The sequence below is a fragment of the Panthera tigris genome, chromosome A1 (assembly GCF_018350195.1).
Source record: "Panthera tigris isolate Pti1 chromosome A1, P.tigris_Pti1_mat1.1, whole genome shotgun sequence".
Classification (NCBI taxonomy): domain Eukaryota; kingdom Metazoa; phylum Chordata; class Mammalia; order Carnivora; family Felidae; genus Panthera; species Panthera tigris.
In genome coordinates, this window is record NC_056660.1 from 142,019,189 (window position 1) to 142,044,408 (window position 25,220).

Here is a 25,220-nt window from a genome sequence, read left to right on the forward strand (position 1 = left end):
GATTGCAGCCCTCGCCAGCTTGACTACCATCTCAGGAGGCCCTGAGCCAGAACCACCCAGCTAAGCCACTCCCAGAGTCCTGGCCCCCATAAAGTGTGTTAAGTAATAAATGTTTATTGTTTAAAGCTGCTAAATTTGGGGGTAATTTGATATACAGCAACAGAGAACAAATACACTCTCTTATAATCACTTTACATTCACCCCTACCCTCACAACCTCCCTCCAATGACTTATTTTACAGTTGGTACTCTTGGGGCAATGACTGACGCCTTTGTTTCAGTTCTGATATTTTTGCTATGTTTCTTTATTGAGATGTAATTTACATACCACAAAACTGGCCAACACATTAAAAATCTGTTGTAAGAAACACATAAAAGTTATCATTTTAACCATTTTAAGCCATACAATTCAGAGGTATGTTGTGCAAACATCACCACTATATGGTTCAGAACTTTTTCATCACCCAAATGGAAACTCCCTATTCACGGCTGACAAATTTTAAAGGGTAAAAAAAAATTTTTGTTCCCCAGATATGAAATAATCAGGTAGTAGCAAAGAAGAACAATTAAATTAATAAAACTTTTCTTTAAACGCAGATGAACCTGGAAAGAAACATCCTCAATGTGAATCTGTTCACATTCTTATACAGAAAAGAGAAACCTAATGAGATGCATTCTATAATGGATAAAATAAAATCTCAAATAAAAGTTTTACAACAACTAGTTTTGACAACTCCCTGTAAATCCACTGAGTACAGAACACCATGGTGTACTTGGCAATCAAGGGACTGGAACTGGGGACAGCCCTGGGAGCATGGCGTGGAGGGTGAATGGCTGTCATATAGTGATGGCCTCTAATCTCATGGTATTAATAGACACTGGGATTAGAAGGATCCAGAGGAACACGTGGGCTCAGTTAGTTCAGAGTATCTGCCACAGGTGAGGGAGTGGTAGGTGATGGCATTTGGGCCAGCTGTTTGCCAACCCAGGCGTGGGGTAAAGGTTGGTAACAGGTGTTTTTAGTTCTAGCACCATTTCCTTCCAATCATCTTATTTTAATACAATACAAATTGGTAGTGACCCGAAAATATTGCTACTGAGTTGAAGGGTGGCTATACAAGGACCTATAGCATATTATTTGCTGGTTTTAGTTTCTAGTGTCCTATGAAGAACAGAACTGAGGGTTATTGCCAAAAGGGTATCTTTGGCAGGCATGCTTCCCTGTTTCCCTCCTGGAGAGGGTATTATGGCTTTACTTTGGAGCGTCCTCTGACTGTCCAGATCTGCAGACTATGCTCCTACCCCAGGAGGGCAGCTTGGGAACAGAAAAGCAACAGTTGGAGGATATTTACTCTAAACCTGTATTTAGCTCACTGGATTTTTAACGGTGTGCCGCTCTCTCATTTGTTCAACTGTCCATTCATTCATTAAAAACAAAAAAAAAGTATTGACCGCCTTCTATGTAACAGGCACCGGTCCAGGCAGTGGGGACACCAGTGAACCAAAGAGTCCCGCTAATGGAAAAAAGAGTGTTGGCACATATTTTTCAGAGTCTGACATTCTTCAGAGAGCATCTGTACTGATCCGCATTAGCAGGACTTTCGCGAGACTGAGAAAGGGCCGGTAAGTAAAACCTCATCCTGTTTCCCCAACCCCAGAACCTCAATACAAGCAGTAAGACTGAGAATAGGGAAAGGTGGACGTGCCCTCCTTTGCTTCACTGAGGCCCAGGATCTCAGATGCTGGCCATTTCCTTTCAAACTGCCCCCCTCCATCACCCCGGGACAAAATGACCGTTTCCCGGGGTTTCTCCTCCTAGCTAGGGAATAGCATGCAACTCTTAATACATTATGAGACACAGCCACATTCATAATTAATTCCATGCAACTTAGAACAGTCTTCAGCAAACAGATGACACAGACCCACGCATCACCCACCCGGCCCCTTCGTGTCCACCACGAACATGCATGCAGAGTCAGATGTGACCACCTTCTCTGGGCAGGGCTCCAGCTCTGGTAGTGGAGGCAAGAGGAAGGCAGGCCCCAGCAGAGATCCCCAAACTGATGGTGCTCAGCGTGGAGAGGCAAGGCAGCCTTCCCAGGCACAGGATGCCTGAGTCAAAGGGAGGTTAGGAAAAGAACCACAGGGGAGAGGGGGTAGCAGGAAGTCTAGACAAAATGAGTAGTGGCTAGGAAAAAAAAAAAAGAAAACTGGGGATAAAAACACATTTCTTTACTGTAATAACCCAAACCAAGAAGCAGGCATATTGCCATGCTGACCGTAACTATGAAATGGGCCTTATGCTCCATGACGAGATGAGTGACGGAGTGAGGGGTGAGCCAGGGGGGTTATTCACACGGAATGCCTGCACATGATATCTCGCAGACGGGGAGATCCCCTGGCCAACAGGACCATTAAAAACTGTCTGCTCCCCACATTTGTTACAAGAAACATGAGGCACTCCAATAAAACCCAGCTATTGGCAGGGGGAAATGTAACATCTGACTTGTGAGGCAAAAAGAGCCAGCTGCTCCAGCCTCTAGGACTCAACGAGAACTTCCTATTTCAAGTCAAGTTCCCAGCTGTCCCACACTCAGGAAAAAGCGGTTGAACTCAGCCCCCCTCTCCTCTAGACACACACCCCAGCCAACAACAGGACTGTTCCAGGTTTTATCAGCTTCTTATATGCACTGGGGTTTGAAATGAGATTCCTCAGTGTGGTTCAGAAACAAGAGAAGGACCAGGCGAACCCAGGCTGGGAGAGACACAAGATACAGGAGTAAAGGCCTGAAGTCTAACTTGTGACAGAAAAGGTGGTCTGGCTCCCCCAGGCTGCCAGAAGTCCTATACCCACGGACCCCAGGCCCCAGTGCCCTTGGGGTCACAGCGGGGGTCCTGTGCCGGGAAATACACAGGCACTGAATGTTTGTGGTAGAACTGCAGGCGGGAAAGGAGCTGCTCAACAATATGGGGATAGTCTCTTGACAGGTCATGTCTTTCTTCTGGGTCCTGATCAATATCAAAGAGCCAGAGGGTCTTGGTCGGTGGGTCTGATGAGGGTATCGCAGAATCGTTGTATGGAGACGGCGGAGGAAACCAACAGCCACAGCCTGGCAAAGAAATACAATAGTTTATTGCAGGAGAGGCATGGTAGACAGGTTCTAATTTCAGGGGTTGTGGACATGGACACATAAAAAAGATGTGGCCCTTGATGCTGTATCTATATCTTTCTCACTCTAACTCCTGGTTCACTGCTTCACAACCAGGGGCCTCCAGGAATGTGCACGCATGTGTGTGCATGTGTGTGGGTGTGGGTGGGGGGATTTTTAGTTGTCACAGTGACTTAGGGAAGCTGCTATCAACATGTAATGGTCATGGGCCAGGGAAGCTAAGACATCTTGCAATACATAGAACGGTACCAAACAAAGAAGAGTTGTCTTACCCCAAATGCCCAAAATGTCATCATTATAAACATTGCTTAATTGCATCACAGTCTTTACCATCACACCACATATTTTAAAAATATTTAAAAGAGGTCACTTTTGGGGCGCCTGGGTGGCTCAGTGGGTTAAGTAGCCGACTTCATCTCAGGTTATGATCTCACAGTTCATGGGTTCAAGCCCCGTGTCGGGATCTGTGACAGCTCAGAGCCTGGAGCCTGCTTTGGATTCTGTGACTCCCTTTCTGCCCCTCCCCACCTTGTGCTCTGTGTCTCTCTCTCTCTCTCAAAAATAAACATCAAAAAAATTAAAAAATAAAATAAATAAATAAAAGATACCCCTTTTAGAGGATGTGCTCAGAGGAAGCAACCACATCCCTCAGCTACACACTTGATTGAGGATATAGCTTTCAGAGAGTCTCCCTCCTAGCTACATGTGCTGTGCTTGACAGCCACGCATCTCTGAAATCTGATTTTCCATGAAACATTACAGTGGCATTTCTTCCTTTCACCGCCCCCTAGAGTTAATTCTCAACTTTTAATTTTTTTAATTTTAATTTTTTTTTTTTTTTTGTGGTCAGGACGGTAGATCACACCATTCTTCCTCATTCAGCGGCCCCACAGGTATGTTCTGCAAAAGGCAGTTGTTTAGTAAAGTTCTCCTTGATCTGGTGGGAAATGCCAAGCACCCTACCTGGGTAGCCGGTGAGGAGTTTCCAGTTCCCGTGTCTAATTGCAGCATGCAGAGATGTGTTGAAGGCTAAATATGCTGGATGAGAAGAATCATCCTTTGCTGGTGCCAGGCTTTTCCCAGGACCTGGGAAGAAACAGTTTGGGAGACTTAGATCACTGTTATTGAAATGTGTCGTTCTAAATCAACATTTAATATCCTTCCTGTAGAACAGTAGCTTTTATCCCATGAGTGTAAATGTGTATCCCACCACAGACACGAATCTTCTATTAAATATAAACAGAAAGCTATAGTTACTTTAAACATCAGTCATAAACCACCACGAATATAAGGTAATCCTAAAGAGATTAGAACATGAATTCATCCTTAAAATTGCTGTGTTCTGTGAACGTACATCTGGCCGTGTGCAGAACAGTGTTCTGTAATAGCAGGAGAGGCTGTTTTCCGTGTGTGCATTTTTTCTTTTTGCTGCTAAATGATTGAATTAGATAAATACATTTTCTATATATACTTATAGATAGATATATGTAGATAATAGATTATAAAGTGTACATTTTAATGGAGTCTATCTCAAGCTATGAGAGTTCAATCATGCCATGACATACAGCATTATATTTATTTTTTTAACCACAGTTATGAAAGATAAAAGTGAGCAATGCTCAGTTCACTATTCAGACAGGATAATTATGGGTATAAGAACAAATTGGTATACAAATTATTGGTTATTAACACGGATTACATTATCATCTTGGGGTCTTATACTAATTGATCATCAGGTTTTAGGGGGAGCAATTAACTCCCCCACCTTCTTGAATTTGGAACCAATTGAAAGGTTAGAGGCCAGACAGCTGGAGCTAAGATATTGCCCTTGTTACTGATAAAGTTGATTAGAGAGAACATAGCTTCATATCTGTGGCCGAGAGGCCTTGCTAATAATTGACTCTTGACTTAGAAAGACTAAATCACTCATCCCTGATCCTGCTGGACACCCACTGGGCTCCCTCAGACCTGAGAGCAGACCAGAGTGCTTACATATATTCTGGGGGCAGGCAAGCCCCCAAATGAGACAGACAGAAGAGTCTGAAATGAGCATGCTCAGTTCCTTCTTTTGGGTAACCCTCCTTGGCCTACTTGTGAGGAGTGAAATAGGTGTAGAAGAGAGACCTGAGTTCTGCTGTAAAGACCCCGCTGGATCTGTGAGGGCAGGGTATGCAGGTCCCCACCTCACTCATACCTGAGCATGTTTAAAAGCCTGCAGTTTAGGGCCTAACCATAAAATAGCTAGTCTGTTTCAAGTCCACATTTACCTGTCAACTTTTCAAACCCGGTCACAGCAATCACCTAGGGTGCATTTCCAAAGGCTGCCAGACTGCCCGCCCAGTGACTAATAGCCTGTGTGTGCTCTGTCTGTAACAGTGCACTCTCCATCATGGCGGCCGGCCCGTCTGTCCCCCATCCTGTCATAAAGGACTTTGGGAGTGCCCTCCTTCCTGCTAGAGCGGGACTTGTGTGCTACTGCCCGGGGCTTCCTGCAGGAGCAATGGCAGTGGTAGAAAAGGCAGGGTCCCGTTCTTCTGGTCGGTCTTGTGGAAATGACCCTAGAGACCCATACTGGAGACAGAGCCAATAAATGTTGGTGGTTTCAGACCTTAGTCTTAACAATCATGTACCGACAGATTGTTAGCACCAAACAGCAAATCTCCTTGACTTTTTTTCTCCGCCTGCTTGTGGATGTTTCGGCTCCAATATAAGCGGATGTTTGCTGTGATCGAGGCGCAGAGGATGTCTATCATAGGAAATATGTTCTTAAAACACAGACTGTGTTAGGACTGTGAGCCCTCATGATTTACTCCTCACAAGTTTGTGTAAAGGCCACATTTTGATACCAAAGGATGTTAAATAAAACAAGTATGCTTTGCTAACATAAACAAAGAGAGGAAATTGAGCTATCTCAGCTATACTCATATTTATATACATTTTTTCTTAAAACAAACAGGAACGTAAAATACCTAAACAATAAACAAGCCTAAGACTAAACGATGAAAGATGCTATTATCGCAACTCTATTTTTTTTCTTATTGAGAAGTTAAACAAAGGGAACATTACAAGAAATAAGAGAACTCACACTCTGTGAGCCAACACCTAGAAGGGACAGATGTTAACATTTTGTTATATTTGCCATTAAAAAAAAAAAGGAAACAGAACAATGAAAATGAAGTGACAGTTCCCATGTGATGGTCTATCCCCACCCTTAATCTCCATCCCTTCACCCCCTGCCCCTGAGGCTGCTGCTATCATGGATCAGGGTACAGTGTATCCTTTGGCGATTTAACAGTCCAGTTACACATGCATGTGCCACAGAATAATCTACAGTCCTGTTTTATACTTTAAAAATGTACGCGTATATGTTATGCCATACATACTCTGCAACTTGCTTTTTTCAATCCACTTCAGTATTTTCAGAGCTCTGTGATTATGCTTGTGTATATTATATTCCTTTTAACTGTTTAGTATTTCACTGTATAGAAACTCACATTTTATTTACCCATTTCCCTGTTAGGCATCAGGTTACTTCAATTCTTCTTCTTTTTTTTTTTTTTTTTTTTTCTGTTGTACACTATTCTGCAACGAGCATTGTTGCCCACGTCCCTTGTGCACATGAGCAAGCATTTCTCTAAGGTGTGTGTCTGGAAGCAAAACTGTCCACTTGCAAGGGGCACACGTTTCCAACTTTACAACACATACTAATTGGCCCTTGTGCCAGTGATGTCTCCCCTTCTCCATATCCTATACCTGATACTTTCAGACTTCAAGTTGTTGCCTATCTAAAAATTTTTAGAATCTTCACCTTTCCTTTATCACTCAATCACCAAGAATTATCTTTCTTTTTCCGTGTCAATCCAAGGGTTGTTTAAAAAAAACATTTTAAAATAACACCCATAGAGAAAAGTGCACTAATGGTGCTGATGAAGACTGGACCCTCTCCTGTGGACACGAGCCCACTCAAGAAACAGGATATTACCAGGATTTCAGAAGCCCATGTCAGCAGCCTCCAGTCACCACCCTCCTCTTCCAAGGTAACTGCCATCCGTCAGCAGAGACTCTTTCTGCCTGCTTTTGAACTTTGTACAAGTGGAAACCATACAGCATGTTCTCTTTTATTTCTGGCTCCAACTGATTTCATAATGTTTGTGAGACTCACCCTTGGTGTTGAGGTTCAGCCTGTTCCCAGCACTTCATTCATTTTGACTGCTGGATGTGATTCTGTTCCATGAAAATTCCACAACATCTTGCATTTAGGCATAGAACCCACCAGGAACTGATTTCTGCGCACGAAGTAAGGTGGGACTCAAGATTCATTTTTCAAAGATGGCTATTATCTGACCAAGACTGTTGAAAAGACTGTTCTTTGCTACTCATCTTCAGTGACACCTTTGTCGAACATCTTATTTCCATATGTGGTGAGTCTGTCTCTAGAGCAGCATGGTCCAAATAGAACTTTCTGGAGTGTTTTATGTCTGTTGTCCACTGCAGCAACCACTAGCCGGGTGCTGAGAGTATTGAGCATATGAAATACAGCTAGTGTTGGGACGCCTGGGTGGCTCAGTCGGTTGAGCGTCCGACTTTGGCTCAGGTCATGATCTCACAGCTTGTGAGTTCAAGCCCCGCGTTGGGCTCTGTGCTGACGGCTTGGAACCTGGAGCCTGCTTCAGATTCTGTGTCTCCCTCTCTCTCTGCCCCTACTGCTCTCACACTCTGTCTCTGTCTCTCTCTCAAAGATCAATAAGTGTTAAAAAAGAAAAAAAAAAAAAAAGAAATGCAGCTACTGCAACTAAGGAAATTAATTTAAACTTTAATTGCCTTATGTGACTAATGACTACTGCATTGGACAGGCCAGCTCTAGAGTTTTTATTCTGTCCCACTGGTCTATATGTCTGTCCTTATGCTATTACTACACTATCTTAATTACTGTAGATTTACCATATGTTTTTCTATCTAAGTCCCCAAATTTGTTGTTCTCCCAGATGGATTTCACCATTATTGGCTTTTGCATTTTCTTTTTTTTTAATGTTTATTTATTTTTGAGAGAGAGAGAGAGAGAGAGAGAGAGAATATGAGTGGGGGAGGGGCAGAAAGACAGGGAGACACAGAATCCGAAGCAGGCTCCAGGCTCGGAGCTGTCACCACAGAGCCCAACGTGGGGCTCAAACCCATGAACTGTGAGATCATGACCTGAGCTGAAGTCGGATGCTTAACTGATTGAACCACCCAGGCACCCGTGTTTATTTTTTTTTAATTTTATTTTAGGGACAGAGAGAGAGAGTGCGCAAGCTAGCAAGGGAGAGGGGCAGATGGGGAGAGAGAATCTTAAGCAGACTCCACGCTCAGTGTGGAGCCAAATGCGGGGCTCGATCCTCGACCCCGGGATCATGGTCTGAGCTGAAATCGAGTCCACAATCAACTGACTGAGCCACCCAGGGGTCCCAGCCTTTTGAATTTCAATATAAATTCTAGGAGTAGCTTGTTAAATTTCACAAACTAGCAACTGGCTACTGGGATATTGATTATGATGGTATTAACTCCAGGGATCAATTGTGGGGTATTGCTGTCTTAAAAAATTGAGACTTACAATTCATGCGTGTGGTGGATCCCCATAATTTCTCTTCATCGTATTCTATGATTTTCTGTGTAGAGGTCTTACATGTCTTTTCTTAGGTTTACTCCCAGTTGGTTAATGTGTTTTAATACCGTTATAAACAATATTTTAAAACAGGAGCTCCTGGGTGGCTCCGTACGTTAAGCATCCGACTTCGGCTCCGGTCATGATCTTGTGTTGGCTCTGTGCTGACAGCTCAGAGCCTGGAGCCTGCCTCGGATTCTATGTCTCCCTCTCTACCTCTCCCTTGCTCTCTCTCTCAAAAATAAATAAATATTTTAAAAAATTTTAAAAATACATATTTCATACTCTGAATTAACACAATTGACACTTTTACATATTGACCTTGTTTTTAGTGACTTTGCTAAATTCATTTATTAATTCTAATTCTTTGTTTATAGTCTTTGGATTTTCTATGCATGCTATAATGTCACCTGCAAATATTGACATTGGTTTCTCCCCATAATAGATCTTTCAGTTTCCTTTTTCTTACCTTATGCCATTGTACAAAATCTCTAGTATAAATTTGAATAAAAGTAGTGATAGTGAGAATTTCTATCTCATTCCTGTTTTCAGGGGAAAAGGTTTTACTATTCTACTGTTAAGTATGCTATCAATATAAAAATCTTTGTAGCTATGCTTTATCAGATAAAAGAAGATCCATTCTACTCCCAGTTTACTAAGTTTTTATCATAAATGGGTGTTAAAATTTGCCATATGCTTTTTCAGCATCTGAAAATATCACACAATTATTCATTTGTCTTTTAGCACAATTAATTATACTTATTGATTCCTTTTCTTTCAATGTTTATTCATTTATTTTTGAGAGAGACAGAGAGAGAGAGAGAGAGAGAGCACACACAAGCAGGGCAAGGGCAGAGAGAGAGGGAGACACAGAATCTGAAGCAGACTTCAGGCTCCCAGCTGTCAGCACAGAGCCTGATGTGCGGCTCGAACTCACGAGCTGTGAGATAATGACCTGAGGCAAAGTCAGACACCCAACCGACTGAGCCACCCAGGCACCCCTCTACTTATTAATTCTTAAATGCCAAATCAACCTTGCATTTACAGAATAAACCTCCTTTAGTCATGATGTTTGTCCTTTTTATTTATTGCTGGATTCACATTTTGTTCAGAGCTTTTGCACCTATGCTTCAATTTCTCTATTAATTTTTTTCTTAAAATATTCTTGTCATCTTTTTGAGTCAAGGTTATATTGGTCCTATAAAAGGAAGTGGAAGTGTTCCCTGAAGAGTTTGTGTCAGATGGTTGTTATTTACTAAATACTTGGAAGAGTTCATTTGTAAAGGTATCTGGGCCTCGAGTTTTCTTTGTGGGCAGGTTATTTATTAATTTAATTTCTTTAACAGATATAGAACTATTCGGATCTTTTATTTCTCTTTTTCTTAGTTTTGGTAAACCGTATTTTACTGGGAATTTGTCTAGTCACACACATTTTCGTTTCTGTATTACCTTTAATGTCTGTAGCATCTGTAGTAATATCTTTTCATTCCTGATGCTGGCAGTGTGTGCTTTTCACTTTTTTTCCCCATGATAAATTTTGTTAAAGGTTAATTGTATTTACTGGTCTTTTCAACTTTTTTTTTTTAATTTTTTTTTTAACGTTTATTGATTTTTGAGACAGACAGAGACAGAGCATGAACAGGGGAGGGTCAGAGAGAGGGAGACACAGAATCTGAAACAGGCTCCAGGCTCCAGGCTCTGAGCTGTCAGCACAGAGCCCGACGCAGGGCTCGAACTCACGGACCGTGAGATCATGACCTGAGCCGAAGTTGGCCGCTTAACCGACTGAGCCACCCAGGCGCCCCACAAACTTTTTACCTAGTAGTCCCTCTCTGTAGTATATTAGCTTTCTATTTCATAATTTTGCCTCTTCTCTTTATTATTTCCTTCCATCTCCTTTCAGCTCACTTTGCTCTTCTATTCATAGCTTCCTGCGTAATTAATTTTCAGCACTTTTTCATTTTTGATATATACATTTAACACTATAAGTTTTCATCCAAGCACCTATTTATTTATTTATTTATTTAAGAATGGAGTGTACTTTATTTTTTATTTTTTTAATTTAACTTTTTTATTTCTTAAAATTTACATCCAAATTAGTTAGTATATAATGAAGCAATGATTTCAATACATTCCTTAATGCCCCTTACCCATTTAGCCCATCCCCCCTCCCACAACCCCTCCAGCAACCCTTTGTTCTCCATATTTATGAGTCTCTTCTGTTTTGCCCCCCTCCCTGTTTTTATATTATTTTTGTTTCCCTTCCCTTATGTTCATCTGTTTTGTCTCTTAAAGTCCTCCTATGAGTGAAGTCATATGATTTTTGTCTTTCTCTGACTGACTAATTTCACTTAGCTTAATACCCTCCAGTTCCATCCACGTAGTTGCAAATGGCAAGATTTCATTCTTTTTGATTGCCGAGTAATACTCCTTGTATATATATATAGATATACATACCACATCTTCTTTATCCATTCATCCATCGATGGACATTTGGGCTCTTTCCATACTTTGACTATTGTTGATAGTGCTGCTATAAATGTGGGAAAGCACCAATTCATTTTTATCTTGCAAATTTTAAATATGCACGTTTGTTATTCAGGTCAAAATATTTTCTATTTTTCGTTGTGATTTCCTTTCTGAGTCATGGATTGTTCAAAAGTGTATCACTTAATGCCCAAACATTTGAGAAGTTCCTATTATCCTTTTGTTATGAATTTTCAGTTTAATTCCATTACATTTACAAAATATATCTATGATTTTTTAGAAATAAACTTCTAACTTTAGAATCATGTTAGATGTACAGTACATAATTTAAATCCTTAGCACTGTGTTTCCACTTGCTTTATGGCCCAGTATGTGGTCAACTGTATAATGTTTCATTCTCACTTGAAAAAAGAAAAAAAACATCTATTCTCAAGTTGTTGGGTGCAGTGATCCATATATATTATAGTTTGTTAATTATGCTGTTCAAATATTTTATATCTGTACTGATTCTATAGTTTGATTGTTCAAATAGTTACTGAGAGAGTGATGTTGAAAATTTCTCACTGTGACTGAAAATTTGCTTTTTTCTCCTCCAAGTTTTGTCATTTTTTGAGACTATATTATTAAGTACCCATTTGTAAGCATTATAATTTTCTGGCTGATTGCTTTTTGTATAATTTTGAAAAGCCTCTCTTCATCTCCAACGACACCTTCTTCCTTTAGTCTACTTTATCTGATGTACACATATCCTAGCATTAGTTGTCATCATTGTTGTTAGTGTTTGCATATTTTATTTCTTTCCATCCATCTCATATGCAATACAAGGAAGTATAAAATGGGGTGATAGGCAGGATAGTGGCTCCCAAAGGTGTCCATGTCCTAACCCCTCTGGAACCTGTGGAAATGTTACCTTACATAACAAAAGAGACTTTGCAGATATGTCTAAGTATAAAGACCTTGAGATGTGGAGGTTATCTCAGATTATGTGAGTGGGCCCAATCTAACTATGAGTTCATAAAAGCAGGGACAATTTCCTGACTTTGGTCAGAGGGAGATGTGGCCACAGCAGAAGAGTCTGAGATACCGTGTTGCTGACTTTGAAGATGGAGGAGGGGCCACGAGCTAAGGAATGCGGGCAGCCATCAGAGGCTGGAAAAGGCAAGGAAATGGATTCTGTATTAGACCCTCTGGAAGGGTACAGCAGTGCTAAAACCTTGACCTTAGCCCTGCTCCCACTTGTGACCTACAAAACTGTCAGACAAGACACCTGTGTTCTTTTGAACCACTGAGCTTGTGATAATTTATTACAGCAGCAATAGAAAACCATACACGAGGAAGCTGTGTATTTGTAATCTTACAAAGCAATTAGAAAGATATTACATATGAAATGGTCAAAAAAACAACATCAGGCAGAATATAATTAAGGTCAAACAGTAAATATTATAAAAGATCATGGTAGGAAAAAGATGATACAGGTTAAAGTGCACAGGAAGGATGGATGAAGAAAGTGGGACTTTCGGTAAGACCTGAAAGATATACCTCTTCGTTATCTACCACTCTGCCCTCTTCCTGTGTGAAAAACATATAGGGTAGTGGGGCACCTAGGTGGCTCAGGTGGTTAAGTGTCTGACTCTTGATTTTGGCTCAGGACACGATCTCCTAGTTTATGGGATCAAGCCCCACGTCTGGCTCTGTCAGCCCTGCTGACAGCTGGAGACTGCCTGGGATTCTCTCTCTCTCTGTCTGCCCCTCCCCTGCTCGTGCATGTGCGATCTTTTTCTCTCCCAAAATAAATAAATAAACCTTTTTAAAAAAATGTAGGGTATATGGGGTACCTGGGCGGCTCATTCGGTTAAGTGTCTGACTTTGGCTCAGGTCATGATCTCACAGTTCATGGGTTCGAGCCCCACACTGGGGTCTGTGCTGACAGCTCTGGGCCTGGAGCCTGCTTTGGATTCTGTGTTTCCCTCTCTCTCTGCCCCTCCTCCACTCATGCTCTGTCTCTCTCAAAAATGAATAAACATTAAAAAAAATTTTTTTTTAATATGGGGAATGGCCTGGATCTGATTTAGTTCTATAACCCCAAAGTCTTACCCCACGGCCAGCCATATCAATGAGAAGCATCACTGAAACAATAGATAACTGAAAACTGGATAAACAGAAGGTGAAGAAGGGATTTTTAGCCTGAAGAATGAGAACAGAAGTCTCGGTGATGGAGGGTCTCTGGAGGACAGGGAGGGAGGTGCTGTTGGAGGCTTCGGTGGGATGGTTGGGTGGACGGGGTGAGACAGCTTCGGGGAGTGTGAAAAGCCAGAACTGTCACTTTTCTTCTCATCAACAGGGGGACACAAGAGGAATTTAAATATTATTTTTAATTAAACTTTTTTTCTAATAGCTTTATTATGATGTAATTCACATATGATACAATGCATTCCTTTAGAGGTAAAATTCAATGTTTTTTAGCATATTCACAGAGTTGTACAAGCAGCCTGATGGAGGAGAAAAGGACATTGGATTTGTTAACCCCTAGGCAGGAACTAGGGGTCCACAGAGAAGCATAAACTTTTATCTTTTCCTTCTGAGGTGAAGGCCACCTCCGACAAAATAAAGGTCTCTGGACAGACAGAGATACTCAGTTATAAGATGGACCAGTCATGGGTACTGATTTTGGACATTAGTGAAAAATTTTAGGGCAACTGAAGGAAATCACTATCTTACACATTATGTAGTAAATTTATAGAGCTCCTAATCTGGGCAACCTCTGGAAATCTGAAGAAGTCCAAGCTTCTAGAATGAGGTCAGGTCAATGGTTTCAGGGGAGAATGTGTTCTCCAGAGCCAGCAGGGGTTCCAGAAGTACCTTGGGAGTTGTCATTAAATGGGATGGCGAGTTAGTGGGCAGGGTTCAGGTTCCCTGTCTTCATTTCATGCAGTGCTGGTTAAACCTTAAGGAAGAACTTGTAGTGTTTGCTAAATATATTATACTTCTCTACGTTTTTGTTTGAAAAAGGGGTCTGCAGCTAAACTATAACTGGAAAGACACTAATTAGTGATGGGTGATGGATTCGCCAAATGGGGAAGGGACAGTGAGGTGCCAGGGGATGCTTCTGATTTCCTGGTGTTCATGAAAGGCAACCTTATTCTTTTGACTGGACAATGTATCCTCATGACTCTTTGGAAACCACTGTCTAATACAGTCTCTGATTTTTTTTCTATGTAACTTATATGTTTATTGTATGTAAGTTGGAAACACAAAAACATATGAACAAGAAAATTAAAATTAGCTAAATTTACTGGCTGCTGTTAACATTTTGGTGTATAACTCTGATGATTTTTAACTATGCAAGGCTTAAGTAAAATAAATATGTTAGCTGACTTGCAGATAAGAAGAGGAAAGTTGATAGAAAACAAAGTTTTCACGCCTAGAGAAAATCAGGCAGGGTAATAAGGAGCCCCAAGTATTAGCACAGGGCTGAAGGGGGCGGTCTGGGTCTCTTCCTCTCTGGGATGTAGAATGCATTGGATGTGGCTGGAGAATTCGGCTTGGGAAGAGTTAATGCTGTGGCCCTGCAGGAAAGCGCTGCTAGGGATAGTAACCAGCATGAGGAGAGGGCCATATGACTGAAGTGAAGTCCCTGCGGTCCCCTCTCCAAGAAGGCCACAGTGCACAGCAGTAAAGAGCACGCCCTTTTGGAGCAAGATTGCTTGGGTTTGAATTTCAGCTCCATCATTCACTGGCTGAGTGAGCTTCGGTGTTAGCTGAACTCTCTGGACCTACATTTCCTCATCTGTAAAATGAGGATAATGGCATCTATTTCACAGGACTGTTGTGTGGCTAAATATGATGATACATAGAAAATGTTCATTAATACTATGTCCAGAATATCGTAAGTACATAATAAATGATTTTGATGCCAGTTGTGCGATCTTGGGCAACTTTCCTGACTCCCCGTGCCTCAATTTACTATATGAAAGTAATATAAGAGCAAGTGAGATAAGGCATATCGAGTGCTTAACAGAGTATCTGGTATATTGTAAGGCTATTATTAACATTGTCAACATTAAAGATAATAACGCTAATATTAAAAGCACTTGCTACTTGCTTATAAACATAAAATGTTGTGTTAAGTGTACCATATATGTTAGCTCATTTAATCCTTGCACTAGCTCTATGAAGTCGGTAATAATCGCTGGTAAAAACTGTTATTGAGTGGTAGCTATTAGTATAACACAGGTTTTTTTCTTATATATCCTCCTTTTCTGAAGACCTTACAAAGAGGAGAAAAGTAGGCAGAACTCATTATTAAAGCAGAAAAAAAAAAAAAATGAAAAACCAAAACCCAAACCAGACAAACCACTTCTCTGGTCTGGGTCTGGAGAGGACCTGTATTTGCTCCCCAACACACGTTCCAGAGTTTGAACAGGGATGGTGGGAAAGGCGTTAATGGCGAAGCTTTCATTTGCTACTTCAGGGTTTGGTACCTTTTCATTTCTACTGAGCTCTTTCTGTTTTTGATCACGTTTACAATTTGCAAAGACCAGCTTAAAACTTTATTCTACCTCTGGCCACCCATTTTATTCTTCCTGCTTCTGCTGGGATGTCATCTTCATGCTTTTAAGGCATATGTAGTTTTACTTAGAGCAAAACTTACTCACTTGGCCTAAGTGGGAAAACCTCCCAGCTCTTCCAGATATTTGGTGATCAAGGTATTTTTTAATATGGAGTCCTGTCAGGTATGTTTTTTTAAGGAACGGGCAAATTTGTCAGCTTATTATGTGAGTCAAATGTGCCTCTTAAATAAAACACTAAAGTTTTATTTACACTCAACATTTGACCAGCTGACCAATTTCTTCATGGCTCAGTCCCAGAAAAGTTCAAAGGATCGCCAAATCAAAGTGAAGTTCAAGTCACTAAGGCCTTGCTGTACCAGCTAGTCTGCCAGCTAGCCCCACTGCCCACAGACGGTGTGCCCTCCATGGTGCATTTGGGCTACAGCTGCCTGGGCGCTCTCAGCGAACACGCGGATGAAATCTGTAGTCTGCTCATGGTTTGACACATCCGGGAAACTGCAGGCCCAGGCCCTGGCTGCCTCTCATCTTGCTGTGTGGTAAGGACTGACGTACCCAGATGCGAATGTGTTCATGGTTGTCTTGATTCTTGTTTTTTCAACAGTCATTCTAGACCTCAAAATAGAAGTATTTCTCTAAAAACAGTTCCCAATAAAACATGGGCTAGAACCCCACGCTCTGAGCTGATGCTTGACTGACCCTTTCTGCTTAATTTTCAGGGATGGAAAAAGCCCCCACTAGCCATATGGCTCTGGCAGCTCGCAAGCTGGGATTTACAGAACGGTTAGGGATTTACCAGTGGCATTCCCTATACCTTACTCGCTATTTTGAGAAACCACTCATAATATTCTGAGAAACCACTGTACATTTTCATAGCCTGTAGAATGAATAACCTATTAAGTCACGGAGCCACTCTGAATTTCCATTTCCTTGTATGTAAAATGAGGAGAAAAATAATGCCTACTTTATGGGATAATTGTGAGTACGGAATGAGATCCTTTGGGTGGTGAGTGTTCTTTGCATTGTAAGTATAAAAATCCCAGTCACAGGTCTCTTGAATTTCCACAGCAGTTGCCATAGGGCAGGGTACATGGATAAACTAATTGACCAACTGAAAGAAATCATTTCAATTTAGGCTGAACCTATGGCCTTTGATTGACAGCCATCAAAATCAAGGCGTGGTCAGCTGCCCAGACCTATAACAACTGTGAAATCTGAACCAGGTGCCAATGGAACAACATATTATTAGAAAATTGTGGGGAACAGCGGTGCCTGGGTGGCTCAGGTGGTTAAGCATCTGACTCTTGGCTTCGGCTCAGGCCATGATCTCGTGGTTCGTGAGCTCAAGCCCAGCATTGGGCTCTGTGCTGATGGCCTGGGATCCTGCCTGGGATCCTCTCTCTCCCTGTCATGTTCTCTCTCTCAAAATAGATAAATAAGCTTTAAAAAAAAAAGAAAATTGTGGGGAAGAGAGGATGGGGGGAAATGGGGAAGTCAAAAGGTACAAAGTCTCAGTTATGTAAGATGAATGAGTCCTACCTAGAGATCTATACAGCACAGTACCCACAGATAATACTATATTATGTCCTTAAACACTTGCTAAGAGGGAAGATCTTATGTTAAGCATTCTTATCACACACACACACACACACACACACACAAAGAAAATAATAAGAGGGTGGGAAGAAACTTCTGGAGGTGATGGATATGTTTACAGCATAGAATGCGGCAATGGTTTCATGTAAGTATACTTATCTCAAAAGTCATCAAGTTGTAAATATTAAGCTTTTACATATTTTTAAATATTAAGTTGTAAATGTACAACGTTTTCCATGTCAATCATACCTGAACAAAGTGGTTTTAAAATGAATGAAAAAAGAATACTGTGTGGAAAAATAACAACAACAAGGCAATACCATCGAAATTATGTATGTTAACTCAGAGGTATGGTTAAAATTGGGAAAACGGGGTGAAACAGATCAGGGATTCCCAATTCTGGTTGTGCATTAGGATCACCTGACCCCCGCAGTCACCTTAGGACTTAACTATGGTGCCCTGAGCTCAGCAAAGCTCAGCAACTGGCTTCTTGGCAGCCTAGCCTGGCCCAACATCACTGCCTGGCTTTCTGTCACCTTTAATGACCTGAAATCAGCATCTTCAGCAACAGCAGCATCTACTATGCTTGCAATGGTCTTGACACAGCTCTTCCCTCCAGACAAATGCCACACAGCTGCCCATCGTACATAACAGCTATAAGAGTTGTCCAACCTCCACCTGGGCTCACCACCAGCAATCCTCAGCGGACCCTGGGGGCCCCATGGACCCCAGGGTGAACACCAGTGGGCCAGGGCACTCTGCTGGATGCACCCACATGGGCTCAGGTGCAAAGTGAGGGAGTCTGGAGAGCCATATCAGCACTGGGGTCCAGTGGAGCTGGTTTGTGGGCCACATGCCCTTTGCAACTTCAGGGGTACTCCCGTCCCTTAGGGCCCATGAGCTCTGCTAGTGTGTACCCCTGAGAAAGGTAAAACAGAGAGGCCTGACTAGCATTAAAAATTCCCCACCAAACTCATCCTGCCCCTTATTTCTGGACTTAACCTTGATTGCTGCAGGTTTTCTGTTACACCCACACTGCTTTAGAATCCTGTCTCTCCTTGGCGAAATCCTTATTACACGAAACAGGAGTGTTGGGGAAAATATACCAGACATAAAGCTAATCAGAAAAAGGTGAGGAGGAATATTACAGATGTTATTTATTACCTACAAGGGAAAAATCAAAACGCTCATAATTTTTATATAGGCACTCCACATGACATATTTCAAACAGATCTGGGTTTATGATTTTTAGTTTACAAAGTCAGTTTCTCCAACACCTACTCTTTCAGTCCATATTTGATATTTTAAAAGTCCTAATGAAAAAAGAGCTTTGATGTGGCTTGCTCAGCCTAGACAGAGTTCAAATGTTAATCATTATTGAATTGTGCATAATAAGTATTCAGAGAATGTGTGTGCCTGTGTCACAGGGAACTCCAACACTTGGTTAATGTCTGACATTAACCAGGGGTGTGTCAATTGAGCACTGAAAATCCAAAAAACAGAAATCAACCATTCAGTGAATCCTCAACTCATGACTGTCCTAGAAAGTTTAGCAATTTACATCTGAAATGGGCTGTCCAGAGATCCTCTCATACTTTGGTTCAAACTGAATCTTGAATAAATGTACTATTTTATATTGCTCATTCATCTGCTTATTAAACAAATCCTCATTTTGTTGATCACTCTACATGCTTGAGTCTAAATCTTCAGAATGAGTAAACCAGGGCCCAGCAGATAATAATAATTGCATTAAAACACCATAAATTCTAAACCAGTGGAACAATCATTTGTTGGCTGAGTGAATAAAATGTGCGACATGTGACGTGCTAGATGATTCCACAGGAGAAGCTAACTGCCTGGGAGGATCCAGGAAAGTGGTGCTCACTGAGCTGGGCTCTAAAGGACAGGATGAAGGTGGCAGATAAAGAAAGTGTGACAAAAATGATCCAAGGAGGGGAAGTGTCTGTCTTCTTGAAATTTTCTTCTCTCTGTGATGTCTTGCTCCTTTTCAGCCTCTAAAGGAGGAAATGCATGCAAAGTACTTAATCACAGTGCCTGGCACAGAGAAAATGCTCCATCAGGGGTGGTTATTATTTCTACTTGAGGTTTTTTTGTTTGTTTTTTCTTCTTAATGTTTATTTTTGAGAGAAAGAGAGACAGAGTGGGAGGGGGAGAGGGGCAGAGAGAAGAGAGACACACACAATGCGAAGCAGGCTCCAGGCTTTGAGCTGTCAGCACAGAGCCCGACGTGGGGCTTGAACTCACGAACTGTGAGATCATGACCTGAGCTGAGGTCGGATGTTCAACCAACTGAGCCACCCAGGTGCCCCGGCTTGGGATTGTTTTTTAGCCTCCTTTGCTTTTTCTTCTTTCTCTGTTCGTCTCTTAAATGTTTTCATTCCCCAGATTCAGTGCTCAACATTCCTCTGGGTATTCTAGGCCCCCAAATCTTATCTCCTACCCAGATCACTCTCTGTTGTGTCCAACTGCCAGTGCCTCTAACCCAGGCTTAGATGCCAGGCACCACGTGGCCAGAGCCAGGCCTTCTGGCATCATACACACATTGTACCTCAGCCACGTTCCAATCCTGCATTTGTAGATAGGGAATTGGACATCCATCTTCCAATTCTAGCCTAAAACATCAAAACAGGTTCAACCGCTTCAGCTTATCCCTCCTCTCTCCTCCAGGGACAATAGCACATGTACTGTCTCTGGCTCCACCTCCTTTCCACTGCCCCCATGAGCCACTTGACCTTTTTTCAGCCTGTGCCCAGGGTGAGGAATAGAGGTGGCAGGCAGAGAAATCCTGTATGTCTCCCCATAAGAAGCTTCTACAGGAAGCTCCTCTCTGATGTAGCCTACACACGGCCAAGTCCGGGACTCCCAAGCTGGGTGCCCTGTCTCCACATCTACCTTTTGTAGTTACCATGGCAGAAACATTTGCACTGAGAAGAGAAAGGGGTAGAGTGTGGAACCCTGGAGAGAACCAACATTTGAAAGGCAATACAGGAGGAAATGAGCCTCCAAAAGACTGAGGAGGAGGAGTTAGACGGGAAGAATGCCTCTGAAGCTAGGGGAAATATTCCACGGAGGACATGGTTACTGCCAGAGAGAAGGAAAGTCTGAGAAGGCAGGGAAGAAGAACGGTGGATTTCGTAAATAGGATGTCAGTGATGACTGTGGAGACAGCAATTTCACTGGGCTTGTAACGTACAATACCCCAAATAAACATGCACAAGGGATCCAGTAAGCTTGTAATAACAAAGATAAGACAGATAGAAGAGTGTGTCCTTTCTCTAATCATCCTCCAATTAAAGTCATAACAGGCGATCATTTCCAGTTCTGACATCATCATGTGCCAACCGCCGTCTCTGTTCTGACCCTGCCCCACAACAAGCTAACTCAACGCAGAACTATGGGTTTCCAGTGGATTCACATTTTTAGTTTGTTTCTCTCTAAATACAAGCTTTTAAAGTAATTGGTAGAGTCCGTCAGCAAATAGCTATAAATAGGCACTGTGTATATATAAAAAAGGCGAAACTAACCAGAAATATTCATCTTTAGCCTGTGATTAAGATGATGAGCATGAACCAGGCTGGGGATGAAAGAAGACTCCCCCGCCCCCCAACATGGCATTTAGTGAAATCCCAACCACAAAGTCTCATGGTCCAAAACGCCTTGCTGAAGGCCTCACTTTTCCTGTGTTGTACAGTTCAGATTCCAGTGCGTGTGAAGGACGTGTCTAGGCTCTGAGCACGTTTTTGGATAAGGATGAGAAAAAAAGGTAAATTGATACTTAATCTGGAAAGGGGGCCGTGGCATGAGCCCGCGATGGCTGTCAGGTGGGCCCGGCCTCCCCGGGCAGGTTGGTGATGCCGTCCTTCCTGACCCCAGGCCTCACGCTGTGAGCAGTGCCAACAACTGCAGTGCGGAAAGCTAAAGCTGGCTGGCACTCTTCCAAGGACAGAACTGCTATCCCACAGCCCAAACCCCGGCCCGTTACACGAACCCTGTAATCACTGAAATGAGGACCACTAGGTGCTGCTTGCCAAAGGTAAAAAAGCGAAAATCTGAGACGACGCTCTCTAGCTACCCTCGTTCTTGGAAGCAGCCTGCTCGAAACTAAGGATGTTTTAAATTTGGGGACTACCAGGGTCTCACACGAACCAGGATCCAGAACACGCTCTCTGTTTCCAAGGAAAACTGGAAGCGCACGTGAGGAGGTAGGCATTGATGGTGTCTTTGCTCTGCAACTGACTGAGAGAGAATGAAGTGTTAGGGACCTACCACCAACTTCTTCAGACCCACTTGAGAAGATCCGCTTCCAGAGAGCAACCCCCTTCGACGCTCATGCATTTGTAGATGCTGATTTGTATCTGGCAGTTTGATTAGGGAGTCCAACAGACAGACTTCCAGAGATTCCCAAAGCCCCAGGGTTCTGCCTAAAAACCCGGTGTTAGCAGTCACATCCATGATCCCGGAGTGCTTCCTGAAGAGTGCTGGCTGTCAGGCACCCCCCCCCCCCCCCACATTCGGGAAGTGACTCACAGAAGGGGCAGAATCTGACCCTGAGCTGGCCATTCCAATCTGGAGAGACACTCTCTCCCGACCAGCCATTTGCTCTTTATGTGAGGCCCAAAGCAGGTAGGAGGGACTTGACACTCAATATGGCTACCCTTTCCCTTTCCCCCATTCACTGTGAGCCCGCTCACATTAAGGGATGATGTGCAGAGCTAAATCCCACTTCTGGGACTTGCATCTGGAAAACCAATTAAGATACAGAGAAAAAGAAGACAGAACTGAATTTTCCATCTGACTCAAAGATGTTGAGAAGCAGGTAGATTTGGAAATGGGATGGAGGGGCCCACTATCATGGCGGGGGGCTCATTTTACTGCAGGATTGTACTCTAGGCAAACAAAACCCCACAGAGCTACAGTAAATTCTGAAAACATGGTTTTTTGCTCTGATGCTCTCTCCTGGCTCTAGTATGGTTTGTCACATGAAGAATCTTGATAACATGGAAATTTTTTAAAAGATACCAAGGGTATCACCCCTCCCTCTTGCAACCTCTTTTTGTGTGTGGGGAGGGGACGGGAGGGGACGGGAGGGGGAAGGAGCACTGTAAATTGGAAAGCGGGAGTATTTGTAACTAAACACTCCATGACAAACCCAGAGCTGGGCAGAAGAAGCAAAACAGGAAGCTGGTCACAGAGGGCTAGACAGTCACTGGCAATCTCTACTCCCCACCCAGCACTTTGCCCAAAGGTCTGTCTTCGGGGCTCGAATTCTCAGCCAAACTATTCCTCCCGAACTGACTAAAGCTTTGCATTTACGAAGGTATCACGTATTAAAACAACAAGAATGTTTTGAACATCTGCTGTGTTGAAGGAGCTGTGCAAGGTGTCACAGAAATGATAGAAAAGCATTCATTAATTAGGGTTTTTTCTGAGGATGTGCCGGGCACAATCTTAGATATTGAATATCTTAAGAAGTTTATAAATTAATTGGAAGGATAGATGTCAGTAAAAGGCAATCAATGACAAATGCCAAAGGACTGGTATATAATTTACATAATTTAAGCATTAACTGAGCACCTAGTATTTGCAAGCCATTGTGCAAAGGGCTTTGCAGAGCGTTACAGAATGCCAGAGACAGAAAGCTTTTTTATGGCTGGTGGAGAAAGGGAAAGCTTCCTGGGAAAGGGTAGACTTGGGAACGAGGACTGGCACTGAAGGACTGGTAGGATTTGGGGAGGTGGACAGAGAGGAAGAGGTGGTCCCAGGCAGAGGGGAAGAACTTGGGGCAGGACGCCCCCAAATCCGTGCCATGTCTGGAGCACAGTCACAGATCCTGGCTGACTGGAGGGGGACACATTAAGAATAGTTCGGGAAGGCTGGGTTGAGTCGGTTTCCCCAAACTACAGAAGTTCAAACTGTCTTCAGCAGATAATTGGCAACCAGTCATATCTTTTTGAGCAGAAACAAAAAGGCACATTTTCGAAAGCTTCATCGCCATGCTCACTGTGATGCGATTATTACGTTTCTCAGATGATTCGATACTGGGAAAACATCCCAGCTAGGAATAACTGTCGCTGAGAGAGGACAGGCCACACTGGAAATCAGCACGCTGTATCGGGACAGCAGGAAACCAATCAGAGAGCTTCCCTGGGCAGGCATGGAAACTGCCCAGGCCTGGGAGGTAGACGGCAAGCCTGGGCGGCCAACAGAGCAGGACTGTTAGGTCTGGAATGGCGCCGCCAAAACAAGAAACTGAGGGCGATGCTTCTGGAAGGGGGTGGTGGTGAATTCGGTTCAGACACGCCGTGTGACATGCGCGACCCAACATGTAGGATGAGAAGTGGCACTGGATTTGCCACGGGTGTGTTCTCACCTTGCTCTTCGCAGCGCAGCTGGAATGAACCCTAACTTCTGGAGCTCGGCCTCCAGGGCCTGCCTCACCTGCTGCATCCCCTCCTGCACATCACAGTCCCACCTTGCAGGCACCTTGTGCCAAAGGAACCTGAACAACGTGACAGCGGACTCCCAGACGGGCCTGCGCCCTGAGAGGTCTCCTGGGCACAGCCCGCCATGCAAACAAGCATCCCGGACTTGGCAGCTCACTAAAAATGGCAGGGCCGCGAGGTGGAAGAAGCTGTGGTTCCCCCAAACACTGCTTGGACAAGAGCTGTCTGTGGCTCTACGTGAATGAGAAACGCCCATGTGATTTGGTTCGGCACACGGTTTCGGTTTGCTCCAGCAGTTGGCATCATCTTAACGAATCCATCCCTCCTCCAGCCTCCCTCCCTATGTTCCGGACATGCCGTTCTTTGGACACACTGAGCTCCGTTGGTCTGTATGGTCCTTCCCTGCAAAGACGTCTTTGCATTTGCTCCTCCCTCTACGGGGGGGCGCTTTCTACGGCTTGTTGCCTGGCTAACTTCTTCTTCGAGTTTCAGATCAAATACTACTTCCTTAGAGCAGCCTTTTATCCTCTCCCAAAAGAAATTAGGTCAACCCCTGTTAATCCTTCATAACCCATATTACCATTTTCTTTCTTTCTTTACTATGTCTCTCTAGAGAAGTATAAGATGCCCAAAAGGCAGGGATCACAGCTGTTTGGTTCGCCGCTGTATGGCATGCCCAGCACCTTGCACTGTGCAGGTCTCTGATAAATGGGGCTGCCTGAGTGAATGCCTGGAGCTCCAAGGTTCTGATTAGACCTGAGCGTGGTCTGAACAGGGACAGACAGAGGCCTAGATTCAACTGTGGGAGTTGGGTACAGCATCGACATCTCACCAGACAGGGTCACTGCAGAAGAACATGGTTTGGGGAAATGACACAAGAATAATTAAGGAGACAGTTGTGGTAGGATGAAGAATATTGGAGCTTGTGGGGAGGCCTCGGACAGCATGTCACCCAAGCTCCCGTTCGTGTAGATGAGGAAACAGAACTCAAGTTCCCTGACCCAGCTAGTTGGTGTCCGAGGTATCCAGTGTCCTATCAGGCCATGCTAAAGAAGTCTGGACTCTTCTGACTGCATTGACAACTGTGAGGGAATATCATTCTAAACTATATTTAATTTAGGAAAAACCTGTGGTCCTACTGCTGGATCCAAGAGGCGTCTCATGATGGATTTAAATGAACCTGTGTGTCCTTAGATGTTAACTCCAGGGTGTTTTCTCCTGAGTGGTCAAAGAGGAGGGGTGGGGGGAGCTGTTTGCAAGCAGGAGGATGGGACATCCAGGTCCTATTTAGCTGT

General features: G+C 43.2%; 1 protein-coding gene across 3 annotated transcripts in view; it reads right to left on the reverse strand.

Annotated features, from left to right (window-relative positions):
- Positions 1-283: 283 nt before the first annotated feature.
- ARSB (arylsulfatase B) overlaps positions 284-25,220 on the reverse strand; it is a 167,685-nt gene continuing 142,748 nt past the window's right edge. The window contains exons 7-8 of one of the 3 annotated variants that reach the window (XM_042989110.1): positions 4,133-4,255; positions 284-3,109 (exon numbers count right to left, since the gene is read on the reverse strand). In XM_042989110.1, the coding sequence (XP_042845044.1) occupies positions 2,844-3,109; positions 4,133-4,255 (389 nt within the window). In that variant the 3' untranslated portion in view covers positions 284-2,843. Of the gene's footprint in view, positions 3,110-4,132; positions 4,256-17,332; positions 19,477-19,799; positions 21,719-25,220 lie in introns of those variants that run through there. The other 2 variants (XM_042989113.1, XM_042989099.1) reach the window with 2 other exon arrangements.